The sequence below is a fragment of the Drosophila kikkawai genome, chromosome 3L, assembly GCF_030179895.1.
Source record: "Drosophila kikkawai strain 14028-0561.14 chromosome 3L, DkikHiC1v2, whole genome shotgun sequence".
Lineage (NCBI taxonomy): Eukaryota > Metazoa > Arthropoda > Insecta > Diptera > Drosophilidae > Drosophila > Drosophila kikkawai.
In genome coordinates this window covers 12886490-12910784 of record NC_091730.1, presented here as the reverse complement: position 1 = coordinate 12910784, position 24295 = coordinate 12886490, and the positions used below count along the sequence as shown (strand labels likewise).

Sequence of the window (24295 nt, the reverse complement as noted above, 5' to 3'; positions counted from 1 at the left end):
ATTGCGTTTTTTGCGCATAGTTCCGTATTTGGTCAAAGATAATGATGTGAAATGCAGCAACACAACCTCGGCCACGGCATCGGCATCGTCATCGGATTCAGTTTCAGTTTCAGCCATGGAGACAGAGTCTGCGACAAAGGCGAAACGACAGCGACAACAAGGCAATCACCCACTCAAAAACTCAAGAGCTCAGAAATCGTTGAGGAAAAATTGCCAGGCCATGTAAATGAGTGAAAATGTTTCAACTTAATTCTGTTTATGTGCGTTCACGTGCTGTTGCCACGGCAAGAGAAACTCCTAGGAGACCTGCGCATGCTCCCGGATTGCCATGACAGAGTTGTCGTCTCCCATTTTTTAGTACAAGAAAAACAAATAAAAAAAAAACAACTCTAAGGGAAACAGAACCGAAGGCAGACTCAACCATGTCGAACTTGGAAGCCTCGGGATCGGGACGGATTGAGTATGACGCCGATATGGAGTTTACCCTCCCGGATCAGGAGCCGGGAACGGATACCTCTGGCACGGCCGCCCAGGTGTCCCGGAGCAAGAAGCCCTACATGAAGAAGTTCAAGGAGCCGGACTCCGACGAGGATGTGGGCGACCCGAGGAACCTCTACAATGTGGCGGAGTCATGGCGAACTCTTATGAGCCTGGCCAGCTGCCAGAAGGTCATGGTGTCGTAAGTAGTAACCCTCACAGAATAACTTCTTCCTCAATAACACCATCTCTCATTCATTTTATTTAGAGAGAAGGTTCAGAAGATCCTAAAGATCGAGGTGGGCATCAATGTTACCCAGGAGTTCCCCTGGAAGCAGGTTCAGTACAAAGACCTGCGCGATGTCCTCTTCGACGAGCTGGAGAACTCGGCTGACCTGATAAAGAAGTTCAAGAGCTTCAATCCGGAGCACTTCGTTCTGATTGGCTTTTGCCCCCTCCTGACTGAGCAGGACGACGATCCGCCCGAGGGCGATCCCTTCATCTTCTACTCTAGCATCAAGGAGTCGAAGCTGGCCATGGGCATCATCCAAAACATGGAGCACTTTGAGCGCTGGCGCATGCAGCGTCGCCTCCGCAAGAAGCCTCGCCGATGGGTCAGCCAGGGCACCGAGGACGAGATGACCATCATGGTGGAGCACTTCAAGGAGGAGCCCATCGATGTGGAGATCCAGAGCGTCTACCCCATCCAGATGCCGCCGCACGTGATCTTCGACTACAGGTTGACCCGGGATGTTCGAGATGGAGTCATCGAGCTGCTGCCCAACGAGAACATCAAATGGGAGAATGTGACTAAAAAGCGGATCACAGTTGCTGTCCAGTCAGCTCCTCCAAAGATCGACCGGGAGCAGCAGACGAACCCCACATTTCCCTCGAACGCTTGGTCTCAGTACCTCTACGAGATCGATGATGAAGGTGGGTTTCAAATCTTCCAATGAATAACCTAATCTATGATCCTGACCACAGACCTCGAGCTGGATGAAACGGACGTGGACGAAGAGGAGGAGAAGCGCAAGGCCCAAGCCAAGGCAGGAACATATGTGGCTCCAGAGAAGCCGCCTCCGGAGATGTCCTCGCAGATCCAGATGCTGCTCAACACGCTGGACTTTAATCAGATCGATAGCTACCGGTGGGTTATAGATAATTATATGCAAAGGATGACGGAGGATTTCCTGTAAACCCATTATATTTCAGGGACGACTACTCCTTGATTTCCTCGCGTCAGGTGGTGCAGTACACCAATCCGTACCTGCAGGAGTTTCTCTGCTTTGCCAACATCTCCAAGAGCAACAAGCGCTACGTGGCCGGCTATGACTGGTATCCGAATCTCTCGGGATTGATTGCGGTGTCCTACGCCTTCAGCACTCCAGCGACCATTAACGAGGCCACCAACCGCGTGGACTACGTGCAGCGTGCGGTGCTGGAACCCAATCCCGTGCTGCTCTGGAGCTTCTCGGACAACCTGAACTACAAGCTGGAGTTCGATGCGCAGATCGAGAACACCGCGCTGACCTTCTGCCCGTTTAATGGCGACATCCTGCTGGGCGGCTGCAGGAACGGCCAGGTGGTCCTGTGGGACCTGCAAGGACGTTGCGAGAGGCTGGATGAGGAGGAGTACCTGACCGCCGCTCAGGCCAAGTACCGGACGATGATTGGCGAGTTTCTCAACTGGACCATCGAGCTGGAGGACAACCGGATCTCGCCGGCCACCACGTCCATGCTGCCCACTTCTCCCAAAGGCCCCATCACGGCCTTTTACTGGCTGGGCTCCTCGATCTACCTGAACCACTTCGGGAAGGTCTTCAACGATCCAAACCCCAAGAATACCCACAAGTTCTTCGTGACGTGCTCCTTCGGCGGAACCATCAGCTTCTGGAACCTGGACGGTGGCGCTGGAAAGGCCGCCAAGGAAAAGATGCGCAGCCGCATGCTGCCCAAGCAGCTGACCCAGAGCGAGTCCTCCTACAAGCTGCAGATGATCAAGCCGACCTACAATCTCTACTTTCCCGAGCCCATAACAGGGATCATAGCGGATACCGCGAGCTTCAGCTGCCTGACCCCGATTCCGAAGGTTATTCAAACCAATCCGCACAACTATCCCACCAAGATGATAGCCAAGGATCCGCCCAATCTCCGCCAGAGCATGATCGTCTCTACGTTCTACGGCCACATCAACCGGATCGAGTGGCAGGGCACCTACACGGAGGGCGACCCCACGGAGGTCATCAACAGCTCCATCCCATTCGCCCGGGTGCACGATGGTCCAGTGGTGATGGTGAAAAAGAATCCCTTCTATCCCCAGCTCTTTGCTTCCATCGGACGCACCATTCTGGCCATCTGGAAGGAGGACTACAACTATTCGCCGATCTTCTGGCGGCAGCGGGCCTGTGACCTTACCGCCGTGGCCTGGAGCGAGACGCGACCGGCTGTCCTGTACGTGACCAGGATGGATGGCATCCTGGAAGCCTGGGATATCCTAGGTGAGTCTCAAGGGACAAGTGGTTAGGATTTGTTTCTGATTTTCCCTGCCTAGCTCGCGACGACGATGCCTGCCTCATCGAGATCCTTGGCGGTGGGATTATCACCGGAATCACGGAGCACCGCCCATCGCTGCCGCACAAGATCCTGGGCATTGGAGACTACAACAGCAGCATCCGAATGGTTAAGCTGCCGCACTCCTTCGATGTGCCACTGAACAATGAGCTGGAGAAGCTGATGGAATACGTACTCAAAGAGGAGCGGCGCAAGATGAGCATTCAGGCGTGGGAGCACAAGTACTACGAGCTCAACAAGGATATTATCGAGGCGAAGCGGGAGGCGGAGGAGGAGACCCGCAAGGAGATGGAGCGCATCGAGCGGGAGGAGCAGTTTGCCAACCGAAAGAAGGGCGCCAAGGGAGAGGAGGGTGGGGAGGGGGATCAAGGGCAAGTCTTAATTAATTATTTTAAAATTTTTATATTCTTTAAATTTATATTATTTAATTTAATTCCACCAGCAAAGGCACCAAGGGCAAGTTAGGTGGCAATTACAACGAGAGAATGGCCGTGCTTTGGGATGAACTGAACCTGAACCGCATGATGACCATCTTGATGTCCCGCAAGCAGATGGATCCCGAGAAGCTGGCCCGCGAAACGGCGCTGCAGAAGGAGCAGCTGGCCTACGAGGAGGCCAAAAAGAAGTCCCACCGGGATGTGCTGGCCAGCGTGGACAACGACATTGCCACCATCCGGTCGCGCATCCTGCCGGCCGAGGTGCCGGACCTGCAGCGCAGTGAGATGATTCAGGAGCGGGTGCAACGCGAGATTGCCATGTCCGACAGCTACGAGAAGGTCTGCGAGGATGCCTTCGAGATGCTGGGCACCTTCCAGGAGTTCAAGTCCATCGACTACATAGAGTTCCTGGAACGGGGCCGCCAGCGGCGTCAGCTGCTTGACCAGTCCTTGGGCGGGAACACGGATCGGCTACTCTGGTACAAGGAGAAGTGCGAGAGCGGTGAGATCAACGAGTGCCAGTTCGGCTACGAGTTCCTGCACAACCATTCGGGGGAGTCAACGAGCCAGCATGGATTCCCGGACACCATGACATCCGAGACCAGATCGAGCGACATTAACGTGGAAATGGAAACTGTGGAGACGGGTATAATGGGTCGTCTCGGAGAATAATGGACTTGTGATTGTGTTAAAATCGTTTCAAAATGCTTATATTCTGTTAGTAAATGTTGTAGATATTTTTTGAGAGCTCGAAGGGATAAGCATAGGCATGGATTTGTATATTTATGAGGGGTGAATTTGGGATAAACTGAAAGGGATAAGTGGAATTATTTTAAATATAAAATTAAATGTCAAAGAGTTCGGTTTGGTTATCATATTTTCTTTTATTTATTTATCTGAAACATAAAGCCATAGGCTTAGTTTTCCTCAATGTACTCAATTTTTTAGCTTTCTAAAGAGCACCCTGATGCGCTGGCCCACCCAACACTGACTTAATGGCTGAATGGCTTTGGCCTTTTGCCAAAAACTAAATTCGGCTCTCAATTAGGGGCCTAGTGAACCTTGAAGCCTGCTTCCGCTCGGTGGCCAGCTGGCGGGTTCAAGTTTATGACATTTCTAGCCAATCGCAAATGAAGTCATCCCTCGGACGAGGCGTGCCCCGGGTTTAATGAACCTGCCCCCATAAGTAAGTAGCTGATCTTCCAGCCAAGCTGGGGAATTCCCACGGCCATACAACGAGTATTTATAGTAGTACCTCTGGCCAGGGCACTCCAATGCAACCCACTCCACTCCAGCTCCATTCAGGCGCTCCAACTTCATCGGACTAAATGCAAACCGACAGCGGCAGTCCATCATTTTCGCAAGCAGATAATGATATACATTTCGGAAGCAATGCATCTGAACTTTACCATAATTCCGAGTGCATTATTATTGGCCCGCTCGGGGCAGTTTATCCCCAGTCGGAGCTGGGTTTTGTTGCGTCATCGTTGTCGACCACCTGTTGTCCTTAAAGCGATAAGTATTAAGTGATTTCTGGACAGAGGCATTCGCTCTTGCGTTTTCCATTTATTTATTAATACGCGAGTACACGAAATTTGTGCGGCTGCGAGGCTGCGTGCAACTGCGTCTGCAACTGAGGCAAGTGCATTTACATAACAATTGGCCTTTGAATTCAAATTGGCAGCCCGGCAGGACCATCATCCAGGGGGGCTGCATTAAAATCTGTTTACCGCCATTTAAAATAATTTACGATCTTATGCAAATCGGCGTTTTCGTTGCACTAGCCCCGCCGCCGTGACTCGACATAAGCGATCGCCGGCCAGAAATTAAACACACATCGATTATTCACGCCCATTGTGAGTCGGTGAGGCGAGCGTGGCGATCGGAAATTGCAGACACCGTACAGGTGTCATACCCATATGCCAAGCTCACACGGTCTCCGGAAAAGGTTCATCACATATTTCTGGCTTAAAGAGTTAACTAGAAAATGGGGTTATATAATTATGATCATTATGATTATTATAAAAAAGGTTAGAGCAAAGAAAGAAATATCTTAAATAAGAGATTCATTATTTCATTTGTACAGCCTTTTATATTTTTAAGTTTTTACATTACTTTATTTATATTTTTTTTAAACGAAAATTACATTTATTTTTGGCTCATAGCTCTATCATCCAGTGTCCAAAGCCCAATTTTTACAGTGTAGTGTAAGCCCAGCCTTGCTTCATGGATTTCACGGCTCATTTAAAGTTTTGCTGGGCATTTGCGGGCATGGCTGATTTGGCTGGAACGCTGGACACGCTTCTGAGCCAAAACACGGAAAACAAAACGAGTGTGACTAGTATGTTATATCTATTCTTTTGGAACTGCACCTTCCCTAGTTGGGCAGCCCCTCTACCTTTTTAGTGTAGTCCTCGAGGCGTTGGAGCAGCTGCTTGCAGGATTGTCGCTCGCCCTCCTGGCCACTGGGACTGCCCAGCTGCTTCACCAATTCCAGGATGGTGGTCATAAAGCTACTAAATTCCTCCTCGTACTCCCTGATGACCTGGTCAAACTGCTCGCTGCTGCTGGCCACCGGCGGAGACTCCACGAAGCCGCAGAAGTTAAGGCATATGTGACCAAGGGTGAAGAGACTTGCCACAAATGTGTTGGCAGAAGAGAGTAGACCCAGGTTCAGGCACTCTTCCACGGTGTCCTCGAACTTGGTCAGCACCTCGTCTATATTCTGGGCCTTGTCCACCGTTTGAAGCAGCGACTGCCATCGTGGCTCTGCTATGTCTACGGTAATGTGCTGCTCCAGGTTCAGAATGCACAGCATCATGCGCTGGCGAAGCTCCCCAGACTGGTCCGTTTTCTTGAGAGCAGCACCGTCGGCGGGCGACTGCCACAAAAGGGTCAGGGTGCGGTGCACGTAGCGCAGGAAGAGCAGGACACGCTGGATGACTTGCATCTGCTCCAGCACCTGAGAGTGGAGCACAAGGCTCAGCGGCCACTTGGTCTCGTAGCGCAGGGCCAAGGACTCGTAGCCGTACAGGCGAAGAACATCGGGGACCTCATCCTCCATTTCGGTTTGTCCCCTGGCCAGCTGGGTGGCCACGTCGCAGGCTTTTAGCTGGCAGCGCAGCATCCCCTTGAAGGGATCATTGAACTTCTGAAGGGACTCCGACAGCAGGTTCTGTAACTTCTCGGGAATCAATGTGTCCACATTGCACTGGAGCTGCTCCTGGCATTTGTCCAGCAGGGTCTCGGCAAAGCCATTCATTTGCAGCAGAAAATATGCGCGTATATTGCGCAGGTGCGCGCCAAGGTGCTTTTCCTTTATCACCTCCAAAAGCTTACCAGCTGGCAGCTGGTAACTTTCCTGGATAATCTCCAAGTGGCCCGTCTCCCTGGGAACATAGCTCAGCGGCTTCTGCAGCAGCTTCATCGTCACGTTGCACTGGCGCAGTATGTTCAGGTACTTCCCGGCCAGGAAAATCTTCTGAGCCTGGTCCAGCAGGAAGGAGGGCAGACGGTCGGGAATCAGGTTGTACCGATCTGACCAGTAGGCGTGGCAACACTGCTCCGGAGCCAACAGCGTGCTGCTCATTGCATTGGAGCGCTCGGTGTCCTCCACGAAGAACTCGTGCTGTGCGTCGTAGAGAATGCCCTTTTGGGTCCACAACTGGACTATCTTCATGTAGGTATAAGTAACTTTGGCCATGATCTGGGCAACCCGTTCTTTGAGATCCGGTGAGGTGACCCTTTGCTCCTTGGAGAACTCGTCCAGCAGAGTCAGTAGCTGGGCACTGTTCAGCGAGTCCCGGGAGCTACAGGCCATGCTGGCGAACACCTTGAGGCTGGCCAGCCAAGGGCGCACCTGTCGCACCAGCTCCTTGAGGTTTAACTTCTGGTCGTTCAGATCCGTCTCCAACTTCGACTGCAGCTTGTAGTAGTCCTCCATCTGATCACTGAGGGCTGTGGCCAGGGCCAGGCGGGTTCGGCTACAGTTAGGGGTCATGTTGGTCTCCTCGATGAAGCTCTGCACACAGATGTAGTACCCGATCAGGGGCAGCACATTGCTGGTCAGCGACCGAAAGGCTCCGTTGAATGCATCGTCCACGCGGAAACGCACCTTGGCTATCTCCACCGCCGTCATCTCTGCGATCTTATCGGCTGGAATATCCGGCGTGATGTACGAGGATGGAACTCCTGAGAAGGCGTAGATCAGGTTCCGCATCAGCAGCTGCTCCTGCGGGGCCAGAGAGACCTTGGACACATCCTCGATGGGCATATAGTAGCCTCCAACGTTCTCGAAAATCCACGATTCCTGGCGGGCTCCATCGGTCTCGGCGGTATTACCGCTTCCGGAAGCCTGCGAGTTGCTACTGTTACCGGAATTCCGACCTCTGACCTCCTGTGAGTCACCCTGACCATGAATGCTGTGCATCTGACGCTCCAGCTCCTCCTTGCTTAGGTGGTGGCGAATCTTCTCCGCGGTCTCCTTGTCCACAGTGGGAGGATTCATGTTGTCGGGTGCCAGAGTATTGAAATATATAAATAACAATATTCGAAGCAGGAAGTGCCCAATCGGTTTTTGGAAACAGGAATTGTTTGTATTTGAAAAATGATGTGAACCTTTTTGCAAAGGTTACTTTGCTACTGTATTTATAGATTTATTTATATTTATATTTATAGAAAAGTTTTTACTGTTATATTTTTTTTAATTTTAACGATGTTACCCCTCATAAAATTTTGAAAATAAAATGGCAAATATATACCCTGCAATATTCAATATTTTGTTTTGCTTCGACAATGGCTTAGGGAAATCCATTAAGTGGCGACATATTAGGTTCTCCGATCAGGTGAGAACCCATACCTTGGTGCACAGTGGCGGAGACAGGTGATCTGCCTGCCCATCAAAGGGAGGCGGAGAAACAGCTGCTGAACGTGTTGAGAATTTTTCATCAATTTCTCCACCGCTGTGGGAACTTCAAACTTTCTTTGTGCTCGTATTTAAAATGTAAATGCACCTTCAGGAATTTCTGTGGATTTTTACGATTTATTGATTTTAGTTTTTAATGTATTTGAAATTTAAGAAAATATGGTTTTAATTTTAAGACATATATAATAAAATATTATAGTAGATATTATAAAGGTTCTGGTTTTTAGACGGCATAATATATTGCTCTGACAATGTTTAATTATCTTAGCTTATATTAATTTTAAAATTTTAAAATTTAAATTATAATCTCATATATTAATATCCCTTTTCTCCTTGTGCATATACTGGAGATACTCGAAAATATCGCATGGAAAACGAGATAACCATGAGAACACTTTATTTATGGGCTTTTGTCGCGTGAGTGCCACTTGTCGTGTTGTTGTTGGTGTTTTCATTGTTGTAATTGTTGTTGTCTTTGCCCTGTTTTTTTTTTTTTTGTTGTTGTTGGCTTCGTTTTCTCGTTGTTCTCATTCTAAACAATGCAAATGCAACGTCAGCGCCTCTGTCTCTGCCTCGGTAGCTACTGCTCTGCCATCAGCAGCAGCAACATTAGCATAAATAAATAAATAACCGTACTAGCAACGGAGGCAACACCAACAACGAGCCAGTAAATAACAAAATAACAACACGGACAGGCAGGCAGCATTAATCTGAAAAGCTTTTCGATGGACGTTCCATGGGCTTTGGTCGTCTTCTTCGCACATTTTATAACAGCAACCGAAAACACTTGTTCGCCTTCGTCGCCTAGCGGCACCAGCTGTAAGGGAATCGCCTAGAAACGCCCACGGAGTGAACGGAGTGGGTACAGTGGGTCAGGAACCGGGAAAAGGGTGCATTATATTATAGATATTATTATTAAAGATCATACATTTTTAGCAAGAGATAAAGGCCTAAGCTACTATGGCTCTTAGCTCCAAGGTAGATCTTAGGTTCAAATCAATTGTAAGCTTTGGATAAATAAATAAATATAATGTTATATATATTATAATATATTTTTAGTTTTAGATTTATAATTAGGTCACTGTGGACCTCTGATGGAAACTCATCTACTATGTAGGTAGATCCCACTAAATATGCAATGCTTTTACAATTGAGTGCCTCAGAAGTCCTAAGAACTCTAGCATCAGTCTCAAAATTCTTAATAGAAAATAAGGTAAGTTATGTTTTAAATTACCGAAAGATAGTTTAAAAGCTGCAATATAAAGTTAAATACTATCAATAAATCTTAAGAAATCTGGCTTTCTAAGAGATTTAAAAAGACATCAGTTATCAGGGAAGAATCGTGTAGAATCCTCACGAATCCATACCATGGTAAATGATAAATAATAAATTATTTAAGTGGTGAGTCCCTTCCTTGGACCTAAAATTAGAGCTGGGCTCAGTTTTGGTCTAAATAATAAATAATGATCAAATTAAGACCGATCCCTGCTGTAGGGCCTGAACCTTTATTTACCTGACTTGAACCACTATGCCTAGGCCGAGCACCTTCGCCTTCACCGTTAGCTGGGCTTCCCCTGCGTGCCCACATGTTATTGCTGTTGTTGCTAATGTTGCTGTTGTTGTTGTGGCCTCTGCCGCCGGCAATCAAATTGAGTGCAAAGCTCAGTTAAAAAGTAGGAGTATTCGGTGCTCAGGCCTCGAAAGAGCGGTGCAGCAGTGTGCTTTGAATGCAAAAACGGTTTCGATTTTTTTCAATTTGTGTCTCTGTTTTTGTATTGTGGCTCCCTGCATTACTTATGTACCTCCATAGCTCGGCGGTTTCTTAGTAAGCCACACGCACGCGGGCCCCACAAATAAGGTATCGTATAAACAAAACGCGAAACGCTGAAAAGCTGGGAAGCAACAAAAAGTGTGAGTGTATCGCCGGTGACAATCGCAACTGCAGAGCTCTCGCTCTCCCCAGTCGAGAAACCGAGGCATACCAGAGACACGAGCCCCAGCCCCAGTGAACAGAGCGGCATTCTCAGTCAAACAACAAACGCAACTGAAGTAACAACGAGTCCGCGTACCGCCCCCTGAAATAAAAGTGAAATTCTACGAGTCCCGGTTTCCCGGTCGGTCCCCCAAGGAGTTACGCCTAAATCCGAAACGAAAATCCCCCAAAAGTTATGATAATTGAGTGCCAATTGTGCCCGGCTTAATGTTCAAGCTGCCCAGCCGCGAGAGGTTCGGAGTCTGGGTGCAGCGCCTCCTCATCATCGCCCTGCACCTCTGGCACCGCAGCAGCATGTCCTTTGCCCGTGGTCGCCAGGAGGCGCTCAAATGGATTAAGCGCCGCCTGGCCAGGAGACGAAGTAATGTGAGTGCACGGTGAAAAATTACAGGAACTTAGAGAGACACAAGTTGCTCGACTATGGGATACCTGGTAAACAAAGCTTTTTGCTTTGAAATAAAAGGATAAACAGCAAAGAATTTAACCTACTAGACACGGTTAAGATGTGAATAAAGTCTAAATATATGCGGTTGATGATAGATAGATATGATCTCAAATATATATTACATATACAAAATATATTACTAGGTATTCCGTAAAGTACCAGTTGGATTACAAATGTTTATAATAGATTTTAGCCCTATAGAAAAGTATATGCAACTGATTGGAATTTCTATAAATAACTATTTACAGGTTATAATTTTAACTATTAATTGCAAAACCTGGAAATCCGTTTAATTTTAACCAGGGTTTGTTTTAACAAAAAGGTCTGTTCACACAACTTACAGCTGTAACTTACAGTTTGCCAGGTAATAAAAATAAATGTGAAACTGGTTACGTAAATAATATTTACTTAAACCATTAAGTGGTTTTTGTAAGGTTTAAAATGATTCAAGTTTGTAGATTTTTGGTATATATTTTAATTAATTAATTATTAGATAAATAAAGCAAATATTTTTATTTAAAATAACAAATCTTACCTCACTTTTTCTCTGTGCATCACATCCTTCGGTTGATCCCAAGTGGGTCATCACCTCACCTCGCCAAGTTCTAGACTTTAGCCGGAATTCAATTAAAAGTTATTCGGTCTGGCAGTGAATTCAATTAAAGACAATCATTTCGGGCTTTCGGTGCAATTTTTTAGCTAATTCTGGTTTTCCTGTGAATCGGGGCACAGCCGGCGCCTCGGAAGGCGACTAATTCGGAGGGCAGGAGGCAGAAGGGTTAGAAAAGTTTCGCACTCGCGTGACTCGCTATAATTTCTCCATCAAGAGGTCTGCGGTCTGTGGGGTCCAACTGTCTGAGGCTTTGTTCCGCTTCCGCTTTCCGCTCTCCATGCTCCGCTCTCCACTCTCCACTCTCCGGGTGGGTGTGTCCATCGACCTGCCGGAGACATAGGCTTGGTTCCCAGTTACAACCCCTGGCGCCCCAACTACCCCAAAAACTACTCCATTTCCATTACTTACCCCACCTTGCTGCTGAAAAAAAAAAGAAAAAAAACAGTTGGCGTTGAGCGATTATGGCTGTCAGGCTGAAAGGCACTTCCAGCCTGTTATCAATTCAAACAAACGCCAAAATGCCAGGCAAAAAAATAACAGTATACACATATATATTTGAAAAGCCGACAGACGAGGAGCCGTTAAGAGCCCCCAAATTGTGCAAATCAAATTGAATGCCGTTTTATGAAAGTTGACTCTGCCGGTGATTTTTGGCAATTATCTGTAGTTGGCATTTGTGCGATTTCGAAATATTTGTGTTTGTAACAATGCGGATCTCAAGCAGAGCACGTAGGGGTTAAGCCCCTGGCATATTAAAGAGTTTTCTAATATTCAAGAGAGTCCAATAGTTTGGAAATACTATTCAACAGGTGAAACAGGTTTTAAAATTTACACTAATTAGATGCAGATTGAGTAGTTATCTTCACCCTTTTAACCCTGCACTTTACCCACAATTACCAACTTTGCTTTGATTTCAGTTAATTATTAATAGTCATACAAATATGTGTATCTAAGCTTGAAATCACGATTGTGTGACTCACAATTGCAACCCGCATTTGGGTCGGAAAAATTAATTGTTATTAATTGGCGGAAATATTGATACCCTTGCTCACAGCCCAAAACATTAGGCCAGCGCTCGTTCCTATTACAGATGGAATTATGGCAGCAGACCCACCGGGAAGAGCACTTAATACTTATATTTATGGCCCTCGGTGCGACGGCCCGTATTGTTTATACCGCCGCTCCGGCAAATGTTTATTCTCACTCTCGCACTCCAAGTTTTCAGATTTGTGAAACTGAAACTGAGGCGGGAGTAAACACTCATCGCGTGTTCCGATTAACAAAATCGCTGGGGGATCTCGAAGCCAGGAACCCAAGTTCCAGCTCGGAGCTCGTTAGCTCTGTATTCTTTGGGTGCCTTTTTCCTGAAAAGCCTTAGCCTGAGACCGTAAACAAATGCCTGTCAAAAGGCATAAGCTAAACACCGACAAAGTAGCAAACAAAATATATGGGCAGCCCCTATTATATACTCATATATATGCTATACTGTTGTACATGCGAACTTGCCAAGTTCAAGGCAGGAGTTGAAGATGTCTATATGATGCTTTATCCGACCATCCACAATACCGGTCGAGGGATGGGCCGCCAGCGGGTGGGGGTTATGGAGCGGAGTAAACAATAACATTGTGCATAAAACAGACCTCGACTTCGTCCCCCGCTGAAAATACTGACTAAATGGAACCGAATGATAGTTTGGGATTTCTAAAAGCCGGATCATTAGATACCCTTTTGGGAGGGAAACTATATATTTTACTATTTGTTTACTGAGAAAATAAAGATAGTGAGTTTGGATTATAATTATTTGACTTTTAGCTGTAATTTATCTGTAAAATTTCAGAGATACAACAAAATAAACGTATAATTAATATATATTTTATGTCTTTCCTTCATATTTTATAAGAAAATGTTATAGTTAAAAATTTTGAATTAATTTAAATAATAATTAGAACTTCTAAGTAAAAAATACAAGCTAATGCAGCCACCAACCTCCTAACAAAGTCAAGATATCCTTGGCTGTGTCACTATAAATCACCGGTAATTGTGGGTGTGTTGTGTTTATTGTTGTTGCCATTGATGTTCGTTCCTCCACGAGCTTTTCTCAGGCGGCTCTGAGTCAGCTGAGCTCGGCTCGAATCGCAGCCCAGCCAAAGCAACAGTATAAAAAACAGCAATGGCCCAGGCCAAATTCAAATAACGCGCTGGTACAAAGCGCCGTTCGCACGCATGGAAAATCATTGAAGCCTGGCAATGGCAGCGCGGGGTGGAAAACGGGATGGGTATCGCGGCATCGGCGAGTATCTGTGAGTTACACCCTCGATTCGCCGGGGCTTTTCCATTTCCATTTGGCGCTCGCCTCATTTCAATTTAGTTGGTGCAAAGCGGCCGCCGCAAACGCTTTGAACTTGTTTCCCGGACTGAGACGCAGGCCCGGCGGAGGTCCCCGGTTCAACTCTTGACGTTTTTCCCATTGATCGCGCTCCTCGCCCCCAAAAAAAAAAAATAACGAACAAAAATCGAGGCAAAAAATCTGTGCGCGTTTTGATTTTTTGGCGCGTTTTTCATTTGTTTTGATTTCTTGCCCTCCGCGCAACCGAACCTTTCTGGCCCCAACTCTGGCCAGACTCCGTCTCCTTCCTCTGGGCAAATGGGGGAAACAACTATGTATTGATAAATTGCCAGCCGACGATTTCCGTCGTGACCCGCGCGTTATGCAAAATGCTCAAATGTAAATAAATATTAAAATAATACACAAGATCACGAAAGAGGAGGAGGAGGAGGGGGCCCAGGAAAGGGGCTCACTGTGCCACACTGCCCTGCCTTGTGCCTTTGTTGGCTCCGGACAGTGGTTCCTTTTTGTTTGCCTCTCTTTTTGGTGCCGTGAAAAATGAAGTGAATCCGTCTGCCAAGTGAATTGCAGCGATAATAATAAGGAATAATAATAATAATAATAATGCGAACCGACAAATTTCGGAGTGCCTTTTCGGTGCATTTCCATTTTACTTTTCTTTATTTATGAAAACAATAAACGCAACACAAACTACGCATTAACCGGGGCCCCGCGCGAATCCCGGCCCGAACCCAAATCTGGATTGGCACTGCCGGCGGTTTCCTGGCACGCATATAATTTGCATGTGGATATCGATCTTTATGACCGGAGACGCTGACGGAGAAGCGCCGACTGCGATGGCTTATGTAATCTGGAAAATATTCATGAAGCAATATGCCCGCCTTCGCTACGATCCGCAGCCCCTCAGTCCGCGTCTGATCTGGCACTCGTATGCGGCCATCCGGACGGTAGGTTTAAGCTGGGGGTCACCATGTGCTCCGATGGGGGATCGGGAATAGGGGATCCGTTACCCTGGCGGTTAGCGAGCCCTTTTATTGATTTAAATTGAGTCATTTTTCTGGGGTCCCCAGGTTCAGTTTCGGTCTTGGCCATCGGCCATGGCCCATACAAAGTAATTGTAGATTAATGTGGCTAGCTTTAAGTGAGCGCTCAAGAGAGACGAGAGTTCATATTTTTCAGCGGCTCACAGTTTTCAAGTGTTTTTCGAGTGCGGGCTGCTGCTGGGAGGTTTTTTTTTTTCGGGGGCGTGAAAGTTGATTTGTGATTAAACGGCCGCGAGTTCGTTAAGGGAAGTTGGCGAAAGTTTTGGCATTACATGGAGTTTTTTTGGAACTGTTTTCGAGCAACAGGTTTTATTTTTTGGCAGCTCCTGGGAATATTTTAGCCATAAATATGGTTTCAAGTACTTAAGGTACAATGCATTAGACAAGTTAGGTGTAGGGGCTTTAAAATAAAATATTTATCGGAAATTGTATGCCAATTTCCTAAAGATTTCGATATGACTATTCGCTTAATATACACCTAGAGAACAACTCCTTAAACTAAATAATTAAATCATAAATAAATCAATTATTGCAAAGGCACCTTATTTACATTTCGTGAATTAATAGACCATAAATCAATCCCAGAAGGAAGTGTTCTCTTTTGAGTAATTCATAATTAATCATTTGTATATATTTTATACCTAAATTGTTCTTTAATTCTTTAAGAGACTTAAATTTCTATAAAAGCTCACACAATTACACTCCATGTTCGCCTTCACCTTGTCGCCTTTGTCGCACTTTATAGTCGCTAATAAATTATTTCAGCTGCATTTTATCTTGGCCAAATTAAGGAACTGCTTTACGAGTTTCTCTCAAGCTCAAGATTGGCAATTTCCGTCACCGAACTAGTCCGATCGCACCTCGAGTGGCGTTATTCAATCAGCGGCCAGGGCACTCTGCCTATTCCGATCTTTTCCTTGACATTCAAATGCGGTGACAGTTGCATTTCCCGCCCATTAACGAAATACGATAGTGCCGCCGATCGAAAATGCAAAGGAAATAGCCGAGATTTGCAGGGGGGGAAAACGCCGAAAATAAAAGGAAAACCGAAAAGGAGACAAAGCAAAAAAGCCGCTGGAAGTGGCGGCATCGATGGGCCGTCTCCATAGACCACCGAACTAGCTAAACGGACTGTCTGCCCCCATTGATAATAGCAATCGCGAAAAGTAAGAGATGCAATAATTCAACGTAAAGTGTTAAAATGTCGATATTAATTGCAGGCTGGCAGCGGCAGTAGCACCACTCGTGGTAGGACTACCTACCACTACCACCGGTGGCCATTCCCCAATCCCCAATCCCCAATCCCCAATCCCCAATCCCCATTACCCATTCCAAAACCCATCCCACACCGCGATGCCCCCCTATTGCATTTAAATAAATTGCGATTATGCCGCAAATGTGGCAGCCAGTGCACTAGTCTGTGCAGAGAAATAAATTTGTGGTTTTATTGGATGCATTTTATTTGTAATTTAATTATGTTATTAATAAATAAATAAATAATGTGGGAAAATGGGAAATATGTATATTTCTTCTTGCTTTTATTTCCAAAGCGGGTAAATAATTGATAAATATAATTAGAGCAGAACCTTTAAAGTACTTATATTATGGTTACTACCCACTGGAGACTATTCAAACGATTTATAGATACATTTACCAGAAAGTACACTTATTTTCCCAGTGTGTACTCCCAGTTGAGGTCCTGGTCTTGCACTTGAATATCGCTGGTTTCGGTGTTGCAGCCTCTGATGCTCGGCAATGCGCTAATAATATTTATCAGTGGCTCATTTGTTGGCCGGACGGCGGACATGGGACATCGTATAGCGGACATCTTACATTGGACATGGGACATGGTTGGACAAGGAGCAGTGCATTCGATGGCCAATAAACCAAAAAAGCAAATAAAATAGCAGCTAGCAGGCAGCGGTGGCTAATTGCGCCGCCTGTTGCTGCTACCACTGCTGTTAACTTGGCCCGCTGCTGCTCCTGGCTGCTGGAAGGTGGGGGCCAAAGCCAAAGCCGATGCCGATGCCTTGTGCATCCGCTCGTCAGTTTCAGTTTTCGGCCGCCGTTTCCACATTGTTCGCTGCATCCGAGCCATGCATATTTATTTATCGCAGCTGAGTTTTGCATTTTAACTAGAAATCATGCAAAAAGCCGCGACATGCAATGGCCACAAAAACAAAAAATATAAAAAAAACAAAAAACAAAAAGTGTACAAAAAAAGCGGCGTCGACGAACGGCTTTCAAATCGAATCTCCAAAGCTGTTAAATGCAGTTGAGAGCGATTTTCCCTATGTTTTCCGCAGCGCAAATGGACAGGGACAGAGAGACGACATGAAATCTGTTTAATATTTTCCCGCGCACTCACGCACGACGTGGGAATTTTCATCTTCTTCGACTTTGACTGCGAACTGCAACTCAAAGCTTATAAACTGAAGGAGAAAAAAGGCAAAACAAAACCCATCCGCAGAGCCCGAAACATTGAACCTTTCATAAAGCCTCGCCATTTGGCAATGGCTGTTATTCAACGCACGAGATGCAAATTTGATATAGGAAATGGGTTTTGTAATCGGCTAATCTGATCTGACCTATAAGTGGAAGGAAGTGCAATGGCTTACTTGGACTTGAAAGGCTGTTGAATATCAAAAGTTATGGTTTAGTTTATTCTATTTGGATTTTTTTTTGCTTATTAGGAAGGTGAAGAAATATGGTGATGTAGGATAGGCTAGAATAACGGTTAGAATATCACACTTAATTCTAGTTTCTAGGCAATGATTTAACTTTTATGTGAGTTTGTATTTAAGAACTATTTTTCTACATTTAATTATAATGTCTCATGGCTCACTTTAAACAATAATCATTTGAAAATATACTATTCCCCTAGAGAACATTAATATGGAAAATATCCTATAATTCTATCAAAATTAAAGAATAATTTCTCACTCATTCCAACTTTTAAATGAGTACTAATTAGCAACAAAATACCTTTTTTTATTTAAGATAAAGTACTTTAATTATTATTAATATAAGAAATTTATTCTTTAATTTACATTTTCATTTATTACCTAAAAGAAAGTGAAAACAAGTAATACCTCAGATATCTTTAGCAATTAATACCTGCCTTCAAAGGTGTTTATTGCTTAGCTTATGAGTTGCTATTTTTTTACCAGCCTCACATGCAAATGGCTTTTCTCCCCCGCAGTTTTCCCTGTCCAGTTGCCAGTTTCTCTTTCTTTAACCTTAGTCGGGGGTTAGGCCAGCCCATTAACGACACGCATTCACAGTCATTTTCAATTTCGTGGAGCTGTCACTTAATTTGGGAGCAGTGGCAGTTGCAGCCCACGCATTTTCCCATATTGCGGCAAGGCATACGCATATACAGGCACTTCGTGGACTTTAAGTTGAGGGCGAAATTGCAATTTCCACGGCCTACGTAGGAGCACTTTTCAAAAAAATATAGCACTTCTACTTAATATATCTTTATACATATATATAATACATGTTTTTGGTTTTAAACTGTAAGGATTTCATAAGGAAATATATTTTTAGACTAGGTATTATCACTTTTTAATCAAATATACCTTCTTTGGACTACCTTAAATGGTTAAAGAAATGGTTAAAACCTTTCTTACTGTGTTGGCCATTCCCCCGACTTCAGACCAAGCCAAAGTATATGGCGCTCCGTTACAATCTCTAACGGGCAGTCAGTCAGTCAGCCAACAAATTAGTTACTGACGCAATATTTGTGTGTATCTGCGCGCTATCAAAATCACACGCAATAAATTTAATTTGTTTCGTGGGCAGCGGCAGAGAGTCTCTTTCGGAGGAACATCGACCAAATGGCATTGGCATTGACAGTTCCCGCTCCTCAGGTGCGACACAGGTGCCTGCTTGGCCGGAGTAGGTTGTCCAATTAATAAAAGAAAACGCAGTCATAATGTTTTGATTAACACAAATGTGACAAGAGTTGCATAAAAATTAATTTCCAATCGTGTTTCTCTGCGCGGATTAAAGGAGGAGGGTATAAGCACTATATATTATAGGAGTGGATGGCGGATTTGGGTCAAAGCGGCGTTAGGTGAAACCGTAGATGCGTGAGAGTGTGCTGGATGCTGGATGCTGGAATGGAATGGGATGGGATCATCGCTTTGGATCGATTGGACTAGCTTGGAGTAGCCCCAAGGTTGAGCTGTCGGTGCAGCAGCAGCAGCGGCGACCTTCCTTTAATGGCTTGTCCAGCCAACTAGTGCAACATTTTCGATTTCCTTTTGACGCGCGGCCATAATTTGAACAGCGGGCTAGCAGCTTGGCCGTAAAAGCCAGCGACCCACTGCCACAGACGCACGCACCACGAAAACCCGGCCAAAACGCCCCCGGGCCAGCGCCCAGTCCGAAACCAAAACCAAAAAGCCATAGCACGACGACCGAAAGTCAAAGCGAAACCAGACCGGCCAGGGCAATTAATTGATGAGCACAGTCCGGCACTTGGTCAAGAGTTGGCATGGCAGCAAATTGCATTTGCCTCTGATTCTCCTTGTTTTTTTATATATATTTTTTTCCCTGCCGATCGTGCGTGCCACTGCCATGGCCACTGGGCAGGGATCTTTAAGCGGTGGCAGCAATCGCCGGAATGCAGCGCCAGAATCAAGCACTGCAGGAAAAGGGGAACCCCTTAGAGGGAAGTCGAGTAAATGTTCTAGTAAAAAATTTAACTTAGAAAGTTTTTAGTTTAAAGTAAGTTCAAGAAATTCCTACTCTTCTTAAATTTACCTTGATGTTAATCATCCTTGGCCTTTATTTTTTCTTTAGTTCTCAGTTAACCCCAATTTTCTCGCAGTGCTTGGCCCAAAAAGAAAATATTGATGATATATTTATTGGTATTTATTGGCGTCGCTTCGGCCACACTTCAAAAAGCCCGGCCTGAACAAATTGTGGAAATTTATAAGCTTCAGCGGCAGAAATCGTTGGTGTCTCTGTGGCTTCGTTTGGCTTGGTGGGGGGATTGGTGGACATGGGGACTTGAGTCCGAGTTGGACTCTTGCGCAGGCGCCGGTGGCGACACCTGGCGGCAGGCTAGCAAGGACCCAGAAAGCTGCGGGAAAAGGACTAGGAGCAGAGCTAGCCGGATTCCTCGGCGACTTCAGTTGCTAGATTCGCTTGGGCGTGGATAGGCCAGTGAGTGGGTAATGGGAAAATAAATGGAAAAGCGCCGGCATCGCACAATGTCACATTGTTGGCCAAAAGTATTTCGGTTTCGACTTCGGCAGCTGAAAAATTGAACATGCCAGGCTTTGTTATGTGTGTTATGGTCAAAAAGGGGATGGGGATCCCCGAACCACATCCACTTTCACTGCAAATTTGTGTGTGTGTGTGTGTCTGAAAGAAAGTGAATTCTACTGTGCTACACTTGACCTATGACAACGACAACTGAGGCAGCCAGGCAGCGAACGTTTGACGTTTCATTTGATTGTCATGCAATGCGGCCCCCGTTTGGCTCGCTCCCTTTCCCTAGTCTTGTCTCCGGATCAATGCTGTCCCCAATTGATTTCTGTTTAACTTTTAACATGCAACAAGGCGGACCAGGCTTCCCCAGCCCCAGCACCATATCTATTCCCCAATACCCAGTCCTCCTTAGTCCACATTCCCATCTGCCTGCGCACATTGATGGTGTGCTATGGGAAAGTGGATCGAAACTATAGGAATGTGCACAGTCGGACTTAAATATAGTTAACTTTAAGGGGTAATATTCTGAGAAATTAAACAAAAAGTTAAACGAACTATGTATCTTTCTGAATGTTCTAGTTTAAGTGTAACTTATTTCCTTTCCCTTACGAATAATATAGAATTCTAATTCAATATTCTATATTAATATTAATTAATAAATAAAATTTATATACATTTATCCTCCTACTTTGTGCCACTGTGCCACCAACGTTGCCCATAGCAACCCAGCGAATTGTGTTTAATGCGGTCTTTGCAGTCGCAGTTGCCATTGCATGTGCCGAGCCAAAGAACTTTGGCCCATTTGAAATGCGGCAATTGTGTATCTGGCAGATACACAGGCGCACTCTGAACTCCACACGTGTCTAAAGTCTCCTCCCCCACTTATTTTGTGCATTTCAGGCCGACACGAACACCGAGGCAGGGCGAGCAGAAGCAGCTGTTTCTGTTTCTGTTCCGGATTCTGGTTGTGGCTCAGAAGCAGGAGCGGAATTAGCCGAGATCTTGGTGCTGAATGACACGCAAATCGATGGAGACTCTGGGGAGAGGCCAGCTCAGGCGATTCAGATCCTAGAGTCCCCGCCAGCAACAGTCTTGACCAATGACAGGGACATGAAAGAGGTTAAAGCAGCGCCCATTGCCCGCAACGAAGAGGTGGATGAGGTGGAGGAAGAGGCTCTGGAGGTTTTGGAGGATCCGGAGGTGGAGCAGCTGTCCGCGAACGCTAATTATGTGTGCTGTCGATATCCAACAACAACAACCTCCACTGCATCAGAGGGCACTTTGAACCGCAGCAAGTCGCGGGTTCAAAAGTATCTCAAGAAGTGCAAGCAGCGCCTAACGGGTCAGCAGCCAAAGACAACTCCAAAGACCACCACTACCACCATCACCCTGGTAAGGAACGAACCAGCAGCACCTACAAGCATCGGGGAGAGGGAATCCGATAATGAGGAGCTACAGGAGGAGCTGGCAGCGGCGGAGGAGGCGGACCTGGCTGAGGACAGCCACGGCTCCTACTCGGATGCCCTGCCCATCGACTGTAGCTTGGATGCTGGCCAGGAGCAGCAGGCGGTCGCCGACGAGCTGGAGCCGCCACACGAGGAAGTTCCACTGCAGGAAGAGGTACGTAATAGCACTGTGAAAAAATAAGTTGAAAAATCATTTATTCTCTTTTATGTATCCTTTAAAAAGGTATTTAATTTAATATTTAAAAAAAAAGAAAAAAGGTTTTCTATTTTCCATGTTTATCTTGTATCTCAATACGTGCTATTTTGTCTTGCACAACCATAATTTGGTGGCCCATTGAAGAAATCCTCCCCTTCTCAAGCTCAATCTCAACTTCTACCTCTGCTCCTTCTCCACAGCCTGGCAACAAAGGTATCCCCATACCAATACCTACTGAGAGTACGATCCCCCAGCTTCCCCAGCTGCCCGACGATGTGGAGGCCACGCTGGGCCGGCTGATTGACAGCCATCTGTCGCACATTTATCCCGTCTACTGGGCACGCACGCGTGCGATATTAATCGAGCAGGCACGTGAGCGGCTCGTGTGCGGATTCGACGGCAGCCTGGCCCTCTTCGAGCAGCGATTCCTATGCAAATTTGCGCAAATTGCCGCCGCACTCCGGTCGGCCCATCAAATTGGCGAGGTAAGTGTGCAGCCAGGCTTAAAAGGAACTTGGCGAGCAGTCGCGAAATCCGAGCAGAAAAAAAGATATCATTTGGGAGCCGCAGTGAAATTAACTGCAATTTGCTGAAGTTCTTTAATCGCATCTAAATAGTTTGCTTTTTGCCAAGGAGAAATTGTTGGGTAACTGCGCCCGCAAATGCCTGGGGAAATTGGGCTATCACTGGGAAAGAGGCGATAAGTGTTCTCGACGGATTAAATCGAGTAATTGACAAAATTACAAGGGTGGAGCTTTCAGGATATTTACTATTTAAATAGAGCATTTTATATGCCTTAAAACTAACCGATTTTACAGGGAATTTTACCAGTAAAGGGACTTCTTTATTGATTTTTAATAAAACAACCCGTAAAGTAAAATTCAGTTATGAAATATAGTTTTAAACACAATAAGTCCTGCTACCCTTTATACTTTGTAATTAATTACAGTGTCAACTTAATGGAATGTCCCATCGTATAAGAAAATATTATTGAACTTCAATCTGCGTACATTCCTCTCAAGCATAATTAATCTTTCAAGATTATATCACTCGACACTCGGCAGTGGTTTTCCCTTATCAACAAGTCAAAGACCACTGAGGATTGCATTTCGCAATGCAGTCTTCTTGCTGGGCAAAAAGTATCTGGCAAGACAAAGGTGAATGCTTAAAATCTGCCTTTAGGTTTGCATTATTGATTTTTTGAAAAGAATAAATTTATGATTAATAAAAGATAATACTTGTTTGCTTTGGTTAAAAAGTTATTTATAATTTGGATATGTTTCTTTGCATCTTACCTGCTTAAATTTAATTCAAATATTTAATTAAACCCTGAAAATAAATCGAATAATAATGGCATCTTGGTATAAATATTTATAAATTTATTTCTTTAAAGTCGTAGTTAGACGTTATAATGATTTAAATAAAGTCCAACAACTCCCACTATTTCGCCACTGAGCGTAACAGCGTCTTAGGTGCTTAAGCAGCCCTGGCCACTAACAGTTACTGTTAAATTAGGTATAAACTAACAGCTCGCCGCGCTGTAAACAGGTCTGCAACACGCCGTACAGCGAACGTGTCTGCAGTACGACAGTGCTGCCGCAATCTGATAAAACATAAGCTAAAAAAAGCTATAAATTAAAATATATAACTTAAAAAAATTGTAATATTTTGAAATATTACAAAATTAGACTGATCAAAAGAGAAACATACATTGGTATGGTCTCAAAGTTTTTATTTTAATAAAATTAGTAGTAGTTTCATCTACTCTGAGATATGAGCTTTTAGTATCATTTCAGAATTTCGGTTTTAGTTGAGAAAAGGTAAAGCTGGGAATGTAAAACTGTAACTGTTTAACTGTAAACATATTAAGTATACGTAAAATGTAATGATACTCTGTTTGGTTTGTTTTCAGCATTTAAATTTATAATTTTAAATTATATTATTTTTATTTCATTATTATTAGATATATTTTAAATTAACTTCATAATAATATATCATATATGCTATACAATATATGCCTGCTTCAGCCCAAAACAAGTTAAACTGGCAACACTGCTGCAGGGGTTGCTGTGGCATAGTCGACTGGTGAAACTGGAACTGATAATTCAGTTGGAAAATAAAGCTCGCGACGCGCAGTCTTGTTAGCGGCAGAAACCGATCCGACGAGAAGCGACCGAAGACGAATATATGTACAGAGTTATAGCCTGATACTGAATCGTGCAACGTGCAACGTGCAACAAATATTCGTAGTTTCGAGGCGCCGTTCGGAGAGTGCAGAGTGCGCCGAAAGAAATGTGCCACAAGTATCGTCCGGAGTACGAATAAAAAACGCAAATAAATTCGGAATCAGAGTGATGAGCGAGTAGTGCCTGCGAAATACGTTACAAAAGTGCCTTCTTATTGTGTGATCTTTGTTTTACAATCTGCAAGGAATAGTAATAGTCGTTAAAGTGCCGCATACTATATCTGAATACCTATATAGTATAACTCTTTATAGCCCCCACATCAGCGTAAATCAGAGGATTTTCTCGCCGAATAGTTTGAGGTAAATTTCTGGTTT

General features: G+C 45.1%; 3 protein-coding genes and 1 long non-coding RNA gene across 8 annotated transcripts in view; 2 read left to right on the top strand and 2 right to left on the bottom strand.

The window, feature by feature from the left end:
- The first annotated feature begins 345 nt into the window (after window positions 1-345).
- On the top strand, window positions 346-4249 carry mmm (missing minor mitochondria). Its single transcript, XM_017172293.3, has 6 exons — window positions 346-679; window positions 746-1410; window positions 1462-1624; window positions 1690-2975; window positions 3029-3419; window positions 3491-4249. Exons 1-6 carry the CDS (start codon window positions 423-425, stop codon window positions 4155-4157), a joined length of 3429 nt encoding a protein of 1142 aa, XP_017027782.1. The 5' UTR covers window positions 346-422; the 3' UTR covers window positions 4158-4249.
- Window positions 4250-5015: 766 nt separating this feature from the next.
- Window positions 5016-24295, bottom strand: part of LOC138928262 (uncharacterized) — a 54147-nt gene continuing 34867 nt past the window's right edge. For 3 of the 4 annotated variants that reach the window (XR_011444760.1, XR_011444762.1, XR_011444763.1), the window contains one exon: window positions 5016-5465. This is a non-coding gene — a long non-coding RNA (uncharacterized lncRNA). Of the gene's footprint in view, window positions 5466-21570; window positions 21707-24295 lie in introns of those variants that run through there. The other variant, XR_011444761.1, reaches the window with a different exon arrangement.
- On the bottom strand, window positions 5544-8100 carry t-Grip84 (testis-specific gamma-tubulin ring protein 84). The gene has a single exon (XM_017171593.3). It carries the CDS (start codon window positions 7990-7992, stop codon window positions 5863-5865), a length of 2130 nt encoding a protein of 709 aa, XP_017027082.1. The 5' UTR covers window positions 7993-8100; the 3' UTR covers window positions 5544-5862.
- Window positions 10372-24295, top strand: part of Pura (Puratrophin-1-like) — a 50467-nt gene continuing 36543 nt past the window's right edge. The window contains exons 1-3 of one of the 2 annotated variants that reach the window (XR_011444759.1): window positions 10372-10768; window positions 20974-21693; window positions 21936-22220. Coding sequence is in view for 1 of the 2 variants with exons in the window: in XM_017172099.3 (XP_017027588.1) it covers window positions 10610-10768; window positions 20974-21693; window positions 21936-22220 (1164 nt within the window). In the remaining variant the exon portion in view is untranslated. The remainder of the gene's footprint in view (window positions 10769-20973; window positions 21694-21935; window positions 22221-24295) is intronic. The other variant, XM_017172099.3, reaches the window with a different exon arrangement.